This window comes from Podarcis cretensis (genome assembly GCF_951804945.1).
Source record: "Podarcis cretensis genome assembly, chromosome: 5".
Lineage (NCBI taxonomy): Eukaryota > Metazoa > Chordata > Lepidosauria > Squamata > Lacertidae > Podarcis > Podarcis cretensis.
Window position 1 is genome coordinate 98,909,281 of NC_137174.1, and position 11,904 is coordinate 98,921,184.

The window sequence follows — 11,904 nt, forward strand, 5'->3', positions numbered from 1 at the left end:
TGGCAGGTTACTTGATTGGATTTCTTGGGGAGCCTGGGCAGTCTTTTGTAATGATAAGGCTCACACCCTTATTCAAACACAGATTAAGACAGGATTTGTGAAGGAAGAGACAATGGGGAGGCTTTTCCATTTTGACCATGCAGAGAAACATTTGCTCAGTTTAGGAATCAAAATGGTTCCAGGTTGGCTTTCCTGTGCTGATCTATGTACGTGTGGTTATGAACATTGCCATATATCTAAGACCATAAAATTCCTATCACAAGCCTAACTGGAACCTTATTTTATCTTCTGAGGTCCAGAGGATGGCAACACGAGAACAGGGCCTTCTCTGCAGTGGCTCCCCGTCTGTGAAATGCTCTCCCCAGGGAAGTTTGCCTGGGACCTTCATTATACACCTTTAGGTGCCAAGCAAAAACGTTCCTTTTTTTTAACCAGGCCTTTGGTTGAGCCGATTTACATCCTATGCCTTTTTAAAATGTGTGTTGTTGTTTTTGGCCGGGGAGGGGTGGCGGCTATTGGGTTGTTCTTTTTCTTTTTATTAGGTATTTTGTCGTTTTACATCTTGATTTTATTCTAATAATAACCTTAGTCTTCTCATTTTCAACTACATGGTTAGGATAAGAAAGGTTAAGCTATCTGTGACACAGCAGCTGAGACAAAAAGGGATATCCTCAAGTTAATTGCTAAGTATTTAACCTGACAGGGCTATGTTATGACATATTTTGAAAACAATCATGCTTACCAAGTGGTAAAAGGAGTGTAACCACAGTTTAATTTATCTTATGGTAAGGCGGCACAGGGTCTTGACTCCCTGAACCTGCAATACACAGGTTAACAGCACTGTGTAGCTGCCTAGCCACAACCTTGTTTTGAATCCACTCATCCATGGGTCAGTGAGGGCTATATTTGCCTTGGAAATACAGAGAACAACACTGAACACATGGTTCTGATGAACTAAGATCTTTTTACTTTTAGAATATTACTATGATTATTTATTTTCTTTATTTATCATCCAACTTTCCTCCAACAAGCTCAAGGCAGCATCTGTAGCTCTTGCCACTTCATTTCATCCTCCCAATAACCCTGTGAAATAGGTTAGGCTGAAAGGACAGTGACTGGAGGGTGGAGGAAAAACTAAGTCAAATAACCTGATATGAGAAATCAGCAAAGAGCCTATGAGGGGGAAGAGACATTGGAGGTCACCTAGTTCAACCTTCCTGCACAAAATAGAACGTAACTGATAGATACCATCCAGCCTCTGCTTTAATATCTCCGGAGAAGGTAAAGAGGAATGGTAAAGGACCCCTGGGCAGCTAATTCGACTATGGGGTGAGGCGCTCATCTCTGCTTAGTTTCAGGCCAAAGGGAGATGGCATTTGTCTGTGGACAGCTTTTCTAGGACATGTGGCCAGAATGACTAAACCACTTCTGGCACAAAGGGACACTGTGACGAGTGCCAGAGCGCATGGAAATGCCATTTATCTTCCCATCATAGTGGTACCTATTTATCTACTCGCGCTGGTATGCTTTTGAACTGCTATGCTGGCAGGAGCTGGGACAGAGCAGCAGGAGGACAGCCCACCAGCTCTGAAGAAGTCTGCTCCTTTACTGAACTGCTCTTGCTGTTAGGATGTTTCTCCTAATGTTGAGCTAAAATCTGCTTCCCTGCAAATACCATCTTATCACAACCAGATGATCATAAACAATGATTAAAAGCTTAGAAAATAAAGCTGTGCATACAGCTGCTTTCTTGCAGTCAGGAAAACTGTAGAACAGGGTCATTCCAGGACCTTGGTACTATCCACTTTTACAACCTTACAGTGGCAGCAGCAATAAACAGCCATCGTGAAGCTGAGGCTCCACTACTTTGGCCACCTCATGAGAAGAGAAGACTCCCTGGAAAAGACCCTGATGTTGGGAAAGATGGAGGGCGCAAAGAGAAGGGGACGACAGAGGACGAGATGATGGGACAGTGTTCTCGAAGCTACTAACATGAGTTTGACCAAACTGTGGGAGGCAGTGGAAGACAGGAGTGCCTGGCGTGCTCTGGTCCATGGGGTCACGAAGAGTCGGACACAACTAAACAACAACAGAGTCCATGAAAGGTCCATGTATGCCACATACTTTGTTCCCCATTTGTTAACTCGCAATGCAGCTGAATAGCTTCACACTGTAACAGCCCTACTGGGCTTGATCTATGTACTATCCAGCAATAACCTTGCAAACAAGTCCACTAAAATAACATGCCTAGATTTCATTAGAGCACACATACCTATTTGTTAAGACATTTGTGGCCTAGAAAAGGCCAACGTGGCAAGCACACTGGGGCTAGAAATTCTAATTTCACATATGGGGTCTGAACCAGCTGTGACTGACCAGGAAGACCTCTCTTCAAAAATGACATTGCAGAGCTGGAAAAGGTTCAGAAAACAGAGTAACTCTCCTATGAGAAACAACATTTGGAGCGTATTAGTTTAAAAAGAAAGGGCAAGGAAGGCAGGGGGCATGACTGAGGTGTACAAGATTATGCATGATGCAGAGGAAGTGGATAGGGAAACGTTTCTGTCCCTCTCTCATAAAACTAAAACTCAGGCTCATCCAATGAAGCTAAATGCTGGGAGACTCAGGATAGACAAAAAGAGGGACCTCTTCACAGAGGCATAGCTAAAACTATGGGATTCACTCCCACAAGAGGCAGTCAAGGCCCCCAATATGGGTGGCTTTAAAGGGGGATTAGATAATTCATGGAGCATAAGTCTATCAATGGCTACCAGACTGGCCATAATGGCTATATTCTACCTCCACTGCCATATGCAGTATGACATGGAGCATCAGTTGTTGGGAACCATGGTGGGGAGACTGCTGTTGCACTCAGGTCCTAGAATAAAATGCTGGACAATATGGGACTTGGACCTGATCCAGCAAGGCTCTTATGTTCTTAGAGCGTCTCTGTCTGAAGGCAATTCTTTCTTCACATAAGTGGCCACATGAACAACCATTTTACAAAGATGATCTATAGCGCAGTCTAACTGCTTTGAGCTGCCTAAAGGGTTTCAAAGCAGATACATGTTTTAAGTAAAGCCTGCATTCTGGCTTCATCCAATGGAGGCAACTATGCAACACTTCATTCACTACAATATGTTGAATCCTGCATTTCTGCTACTGCATGCAGTGTACTATACAGAACCAACAAGGTTTCAATCTACATTGGGAACTTTCTTTTTAAAGATTGAGGCTAGGGATTGACAAGGAAGTAGTAAAAATAAGGGTAAGAGGCTTAAATGTAAACTTACAGGGAATAGAATTAAGAGACGTTTTTGCATGGAAAGGCATTAGATTAACAGTTGTTTTAGGTAAGTGTCTGATGACATTCGGACCATCTATTCATTTAAATCTAACTAAACATCTCTCAACTCTATCTCCAAATAAACTTTTTAAAAGGAGCAGATGCCACAGCTAACTATTGTTCCTTATATTTTACTGCATCTTAAGGGCTTGTTTACATTTTATATTTCTGCTCAGGAAAGTTTCATTTCATTAAATGTGCCCCCTTAGTTTTATCCCACTGTCAGCATTTATTTATTTATGTATTTATTGCAGTCTCCAATATTACAAAACCCTCAAAAATAGAAAAGTTGGAACTAGATCTTGTAAGCAAACAATTCCTACTCCAGCAGCTAATTTTTTTCATGCAGAATAATATTCTGCTTTATACTTCAGATCTATACAGTATAAGCACCTGACATACAATGTTATCAGCCCTGTGCATCACTTTGTGTGGCACCTCACAGCTCTGGTTTTCTAACAGAAGAGTGTAAGGGGCAAAAGCTGGTGAAAGGACTAGATGCCACCGATCTTCTCAAAGGTGCTAAATAAAAGCTGTTTCCAGCCTTACTTCACAATTGGCAGCACTAATGACAGCTGACATTTTAAATATGGAGAAGGGACTGGGGTGAGTATGTAACATTATTGCCTGTCCCAAACAGCATGGAGAATGGAAAAAGCAATTATTGATTATGAAGGGATGAGAACAGACAGGAATGGATTTTAAACTGTACTGCATTGTGCTGTGAACCGCAAGTGCTAAACCACAGCCGAGCATCTTAAGAAAGCAGAATAACTGAAGTCAGACAATCTACACCTCCAGCCTAAATACAGCAAGTTTACTTTTAAGCAAGCATGCTCAGGGATTACAGCTGTATGCTCACTTAATTTGTTTCTAAGCTTCTGAGGCCATGTGCCATATTCCCATTTTGAAACTGCGGTAGTCATTAAGAGCATGAGCTATGAACCGGAAAGTCCCCAGATCAAATCACAGCTCAGCCAGCTCAACTCACTAGGTGGCCTTAGGCAAGCCACTCTCTCTCAGCTTCACCCCTCATCAGTAATAGGGGAATAATACTTCTACCCCAACTTACAGGGTTGATGGCATTACTGAGAATGTATCCGAGCGCTTGGAGGAAAGCAGGACGGTTGGTTTTTATCCAAAGAAGTATGATCTGTAGTACTTTAAAAATAGTATTACATTTCTCAAATATTATTTTTAGCCAGGTTTTTAAAAATCCCTTAAAAATCAAGTTTACCACAACAAATATATGATTGGTTCTACTATCTTCACAATGTCCGCAGTATTCTTAACATGAAAACATGTAGTACAGCATTCCAGCTGAGGAAATCTGGTCTCTACACCCTATTATTCACAGCTTACATCCTACTATTCACAACTTAACGCTGACCCATCCCAATATCACTCTGCAGGTCCACAGGCAGACTTTTGAACCCAGGCCCCACAGGTTTCACACCCAGAAATCTTTCAACTTGATCTTTTTCTGCTAGCAAACCTGTTTCAAACCACACAAATTTTGCAAAAAGTTGTATCAGAATCAAGTTTGCAGCCACAGATGGTAACATCTGAATTCATCTAACAATGGAGATTAAGACGTTTCACAATGATGACTCATAGTATTTGTATTTATAATAAACACTTCTAGACATAGTCACATGTCAAATGATACAAAATAAACACTGTAGTTCCATTCACTGAATTCCCCCCCCCCTTTCTTGGCTATTTGACTATTCATCTGGGTTCATCTGCATTCTGTTTATCCCACATAGTCCAGTTTGACAGCTTGTTCTCATTTAGACAGACCTGTAAATACTTAATCTACTTTGAATTATTCTACCCATCCTAAATACAGGCTGCCACAATTGGGCTCCATTTGCTTGTGTAAGCGTACTATGAAATTGGCAGTTACCAGGCCGTCAAGCCCATATTTAGAGTGGAATTTTCAACCGTACAACGAACAAATACACATTCATGCGACAGCATTTTTTGCAGAGTGAAAGAGGTCCTACCCAGTCCCCAGGCTCCAAGTCTTCACTATCCCACAATAAAAAAGTGTCCTGCTTTTTCAATTCCTCACAGATCCCTGGGTCCAGCTCTACCGGTGCCCACCTTAGATGCCACCCTTGAAATGCTGCCATCTATTCTCCAGCAGGTTCTCCCAGCCTACAGGGGCTCATGAAATACCCTCTTAAGTCGGGGTAGGGGGAGAACAGGGAAGCGTTCCAGATGGTGGACTATTCCACTGTGGGGGTTTTCCTATTCCTCAGGGACTCCCTAATTCTCCAGGGATCAAGACCATTATTCACCACCACCCATTACGCTTTCAAAATTATTTTGAATCATTTCGATTTGTGGAGGAGGGAGTGGCAATTATACACCACATTTCACACTCATACGGTAGAAAAGAAGGAAACTTTACAGTCCTCAGCTGAATCAAAGCCTTTGTGTGTGCAACTGCTCATATTAATCATTTGTCAGCTAAAGCTCTCCTTCTCCCCTCGATCAAGTTTAGATTGTAAGGATCCTTGGGGCAGGGACCTGCCTTTTGCTCCTCTCTCTCTGGACATACAACCAAACTGATGGTGCTATGTTGCCATCTTGGGGGTCCCTTTGAACAGAAAGGCAGGTTAGAACAGCTGTCACATGGAAGAAGGAACAAACTTGTTTTTTCCTGCCCTGCTGGAGGGTAGGATTCGAACAAATGGCTTCAGGTTACCAGAAAGGAGATTCTGATCCAACATCAGGAAAAACTTTCCGACAGTAAAAGCTATTTGACAGTGGAACGGTCCCCGTCAGGAGGTTGTGGACTCTCTTTCCTTGCAGATTTTTAAGCAGAGGTTGGATGGGCACATGTCATATATGATCTAGCTGAGATTCCTGCATTGCAGGGGTTGGACTAGATGACCCTTGGTGTTCCGTCCAACTCTGCAATTCTATGATTCTAAGTGTTTTTAATAAATCTAATATCTAAGCTACACAAACATTTTCCCCCATTCTACTTTTGCAGGATCATTTCCTCATTTTCTGTGATCCCAGAAGTATAATACTTCATAAATAACACCACATAATACATTCAACACCACTTTGGCATCCAGTGCAGGTGGTTTGTAATATACAAATGCTTGTATTACAGATACACAATCCACACATAAGCGGCCCACAACTTATGCTTATTTACTCAGAGATCAGTCTACTGACTTCAAATGAGGCTTACTCTCCAGTAAGTGTTTTGAAGACTGCAATCATAACACCACCTATCTGAAATTAACCTCAATACTGGTAACTGCATTTATTTGCAAACATCCCAAATTCATGCAAACTGGCATGAAACAATTCACTAATCAACACAATTTTTGTGGAATAGCAGGGCAATGTTTACTTAGAATCAAGTCCCAGGGAGATCAATTGGGCATACTCCCCAGTAAATGCGGATAGGGTTCTAGCAGTAAATGCGGATAGGGTTCTAGCATCCTTGGCTCTTGGGGCTCACCAACACAGACACACACACAACCCAACTAGGAAGGAAGGCAGCCTTTGCCTTGCTCTGGTTAGAGTTACAAAGCAGCCTTTCTGGCATCGTGGTTAAGGGTGTCGGATGAAGACCTGGGAGGGAGGCCAGGGTACTCAGTGATGCTCAATGAGTGACCTTAGGTGCCAGTCACTCTCAGTCCGACCCCCCTCACAAGATTGCTCTGAGGATAAAATTGGGAAGGGGAGAACTCTATGCACCACACTGAGCTCCTAGGAGGAATCATAGAATTGTAGGATTGGAAAGGACCTCAAGGGGCATCTAGTCCAACCCGATGCAATACCGCTAAATAATCCCTGGCAAATGACCATCCAACCTCTGCTTAAAAACCTCCAGGGAAACAGAACCCAGCACCTTCTAAGAGAGTCCATTCTACTGTCAAACAGCTCTTCCAGGTCAAAGGCCTGGAAACGATGCCTTATGAGGAACGGCTAAGGGAGCTGGGCATGTTTAGCCTGGAGAAGAGGAGGTTAAGGGGTGATATGATAGCCATGCTCAAATATATAAAAGGATGTCACATAGAGGAGGGAGAAATGTTGTTTTCTGCTGCTCCAGAGAAGCGGACACGGAGCAATGGCTCCAAACTACAAGAAAGAAGATTCCACCTAAACATTAGGAAGAACTTCCTGACAGTAAGAGCTGTTCGACGGTGGAATTTGCTGCCAAGGAGTGTGGTGGAGTCTCCTTCTTTGGAGGTCTTTAAGCAGAGGCTTGACAACCATATGTCAGGAGTGCTCTGATGGTGTTTCCTGCTTGGCAGGGGGTTGGACTCGATGGCCCTTGTGGTCTCTTCCAACTCTAGGATTCTATGATTCTACCATCAGAAAGTCCTTCCTAATGTTTTTGCTCCATGTTCCATGTGACCCCTTCAGATACTTGAAGATGGCTATCATATGTCCTCTCTGTCTACTCTCCCTGAGGCTAAACATACTCAACTCCCTTAACCGTTCTTACAAGGCTTGGTTTCCAGACCCTTGATCATCTCGGTCACCTTCCTTTGCACATGTTGCAGCTTGTCAACAACCTTCTTAAGCTGTGGTGGCCAGAACTGTTACTCCAGGTGGGGTCTGACCGAGGTTGAATAGAGAAAGACTATACGTAACTTCCCTTGATCTGGACACTGTAACTTCTGTTGATGCAGCCTAAAATCGCATTAGCTTTTTTGGCTGCTGCATCCCACTGGAAAGAAAGGATAGAAAAACTAAGAGAGCCAGTGGGTTGCAGTAGTTAAGGAGTGTCAGACTAGGATCTGGGAGAGACCAGGGTTCAAATCCCCACTCGGCCATGAAGTTCACTGGGTGGCCTTGGATGCCAGCCAGCCACTGCCTCTCTCTGCCCACCCCACCCCCCACTGGGTTGTTTTGGGGGTTAACTGAAGAGGCGGAGAGGGGAAAAACAATACACACTGCCCTTGAGTCATAGAATCATAGACTTCTAAAGCTGGAAGGGGTCCCGAGGATCATCTAGTCCAACCCCCTGCAATGCAGTAATCTTTTGCCCAACATGGGACTCAAACCAATGAACCTGACCCCCGACTGACCTATCATGAAACCCACGGAGGAAAAATATGGGATATATTTGTAACAACGGATCCTAATCTGTGGTGCAGAGAACAGGTGGAGCCAAATCCAGAATAACCAACGACGCATGGAACGAAGACCTGGGTTCGAGTCCCGTCCCCCCACTCAGCTCACTGAGTGTCACGGGGGGGGGGGACCACTGCCTCTCTCAGCCTAGCCCACCTCACAGGGGTGTTGTGGAGATGGCGGGAGGAGGGCGGGGAGAGGAAACCATGTATGCCCACCGTCGGATTAAAAGGCGGGCTATGAGTGCGACCAACGAAGCAGTCCAGCCAATAAAATAAATAAGTGGAGGGGCGCAGAGAGGGCCATTTGGGCCAGCGCCCCTGGAGGCGACCCTCTTGGCCTCCCCCCAAACACTGGGGGGTGGGGGGAGCACCCCTTGCCCCCCCAAACACTGAGGGGTGGGGGGAGCACCCCTTGCCACCCCAAACACTGAGGGGTGGGGGGAGCACCCCTCTCCCCCCAAACACTGAGGGGTGGGGGGAGCACCCCTTGCCCCCCAAACACTGAGGGGTGGGGGGAGCACCCCTTGCCACCCCAAACACTGAGGGGTGGGGGGAGCACCCCTCTCCCCCCAAACACTGAGGGGTGGGGGGAGCACCCCTCTCCCCCCAAACACTGAGGGGTGGGGGGAGCACCCCTTGCCACCCCAAACACTGAGGGGTGGGGGGAGCACCCCTTGCCCCCCAAACACTGAGGGGTGGGGGGAGCACCCCTCTCCCCCCAAACACTGAGAGGTGGGGGGAGCACCCCTTCCCCCCAAACACTGTGGGGTGGGGGGAGCACCCCTTCCCCCCAAACACTGTGGGGTGGGGGGAGCACCCCTTGCCCCCCAAACACTGAGGGGTGAGGGGAGCTCCCTTTGCCCCCCCAAACACTATGGGGTAGGGGAGCACCCCTTGCCCCCCAAACACTGAGGGGTGGGGGGAGCACCCCTTGCCCCCAAACACTGAGGGGTGGGGGGAGCTCCCTTTGCCCCCCCAAACACTATGGGGTAGGGGAGCACCCCTTGCCCCCCAAACACTGAGGGGTGGGGGGAGCACCCCTCTCCCCCCAAACACTGAGAGGTGGGGGGAGCACCCCTCGCCCCCAAACACTGAGGGGTGGGGGGAGGACCCCTTGCCCCCCCAAACACTGAGAGGTGGGGAGCACCCCTTGCCCCCCAAAAAACTGAGGGGTGGGGGAGCACCCCTTGCCCCCAAACACTGAGGGGTGAGGGGAGCTCCCTTTGCCCCCCCCCAACACTATGGGGTAGGGGAGCACCCCTTGCCCCCCAAACCCAGAGGGGTGGGGGGGAGGACCCCTTGCCCCCCCAAACAGTGAGAGGTGGGGGGAGCACCCCTCTCCCCCCAAACACTGAGGGGTGGGGGGAGCACCCCTCTCCCCCCAAACACTGAGGGGTGGGGGGAGCACCCCTTGCCCCCCAAACCCAGAGGGGTGGGGGAGCACCCCTTGCCCCCTCCCGCCCCAGAGGCTCTTGGGGGCTCCTCCTCCCATCTATTGGGGGTCGCGGCCCTCCCTCTCCCCTCCCCGCCCGGGTTCCCCTCTCCTCACCGGCCTGCGTGGTGTCGCTGAGGTCGTGGCTGGCGGCGCTGCCCCGCGGGTAGTCCCTCAGCTTCCTGCCGCTCAGGCTGAGGGCGCCGCTGGCCGCCGCCTCCTCCAGCGCCCGCTCCAACGAGCGCGTCCACGACGACGGGCCCGCCGAAGAGGCAGCGGCGCCTCCGCCCGAGCCCAGGCCCCCTCCTCCTCCCCCCGGCATGAGCGCCCCGGAGACCCCGCTGCTTCCTCCGCCCGCGCCGCCGCCGCCGCCGCCGCCCTCCGACGCCGCCGCCGCCGCCGCCGCCAGCACCGCGGCCGCCATTTCCCCCACCCCCCGCGCTCTCCTCCCTCAGGAGCCCCGCCAAACTGCGCATGCTCCGCGGAAGCCGCCGGCCGGGGAAAGGGAGAGGAGGCGGGCCGGGCGGAGAGGGCGGAAGCGCACGCTGAGGGCGACACGGAAGGGGAACGCGCCTGCGCGGAGGAAGGAACTGGGCGGAGCAAAAAAAGGGCTGCGGCTGCAGGGAAAGGGGTGGGGCGAGTGACGAGGGCGTCTTCGGAGTTAGACCCGAACCTGGAAGGTTTTTCTTTCTGCTGAACTACAACTCCCGTCATGCTGCGCTGGGGCTGATGGGAGTTGGAGTCCCACAAGCTCATTTTTCTGGCTTTTAAGTTATTTTTAAAAGCAGTTTTTGTACTGAGTTTCCATGCTGTAAACCTACCCAGTGATGGGCGGGAAGCAAATAAATAAATAATTTTTTTTAAAAAAATTTTGATTAAATAAAATTAAATAGCCAAAGGCCATGGCAATTCCATGCAATCATAAAATAAGTACATAAAAAGATATACAGGTTGCCCAGTTCTGACGCACCTTTTCGCCCCAATGAATGAAGTGGTGTATTATTTTGAACAGTACAAATAGTTGTGTCATTTGGCGGGGTTTTGTGTTTGCGTCTCTCCTTCATTTATTGCAATGCATAAAATATTGTTTGTTTTTGTAAACCATCTTTCCGCCCTTTGGAGCTCAAAGCAATGTACAACAAAAATAAAAACATAGTCATAACAACCAATAATTAAAATAACCGACCAATGCCTAAAACAAAAAATCTGAATGCAGCAGGTAATAATATTGGAACTTTAAAGAATTCCTTATTTCCAGTTATGTCCCAGGGCAAACAAGTGCATCTTTGATCAGTTACGGAACCTGATCAATGGGGTCCAACCAAACTTCCCCAGTGGGGCACCACCACCAAGAAAGCCCTACTTTGCATGAACTATGCCCATCAGTGGCACTACAAAGAGGACCTCCCCACTGACCTCAAAGCGCGGGCCGGCAGTTGAGGAGGATATATTAAAAAGCTGCAGCTATTCCAACCCTGACACCCTTATCCAGAAAACTGTATCCACAGTTACTGTGAATAAAAAGCCTCGTAATCATAAGGCTTATACCACTTAACCTGAGTGGTGTAAAATGTGACAAGAATGGCACAGCTGCATCCCCTTGCATTACTAGGTCAGCAGGATTTAATTGGATAAGGGGGCAAACCAATGGCAAGATCTGCCAGGATGCAGATCTCTGGCTCAGCCTGCATTAAGCCCCCAACCTTCACTCTGCTGAAAATACTTCTGCATACTGTAACTTGCTCAGCTGACTGGGACGAGGTCCGAGTGGTCAGACCAGAGAGAATCCCTAAACCCATTCATCTTCGTCAAGTGACTTATGGACACCACTCTTTTCAAGGCTTGCTTTCCCTCTGCCAAGGTCAGGCAGCAGCAGCCTGCCTTACTGCATTTGAATGTCACCCTCCAAATGGGATTCAACTCTACATTAGCTTCGATAAAGCAAAAACTTTAATTTATGGTCTATATAAGTGAGAACTGTAGAAATTTGAAGACGTTAGCAGGACTGA

General features: G+C 47.8%; 2 protein-coding genes across 2 annotated transcripts in view; one reads left to right on the forward strand and one right to left on the reverse strand.

Moving 5' to 3' along the window:
• HTR2B (5-hydroxytryptamine receptor 2B) overlaps window positions 1-2,105 on the forward strand; it is a 202,573-nt gene extending 200,468 nt beyond the window's left edge. The window contains exon 5 of the transcript XR_013839382.1: window positions 2,096-2,105. The gene's annotated coding sequence lies outside the window, so the exon portion shown is untranslated. The remainder of the gene's footprint in view (window positions 1-2,095) is intronic.
• LRCH3 (leucine rich repeats and calponin homology domain containing 3) overlaps window positions 1-10,319 on the reverse strand; it is a gene marked incomplete at its 5' end in the record, with an annotated part of 96,427 nt that extends 86,108 nt beyond the window's left edge. The window contains one exon of the mRNA XM_079977766.1: window positions 10,013-10,319. Within this exon, the coding sequence (XP_079833892.1) occupies window positions 10,013-10,319 (307 nt within the window). The remainder of the gene's footprint in view (window positions 1-10,012) is intronic.
• Window positions 10,320-11,904: the final 1,585 nt, after the last annotated feature.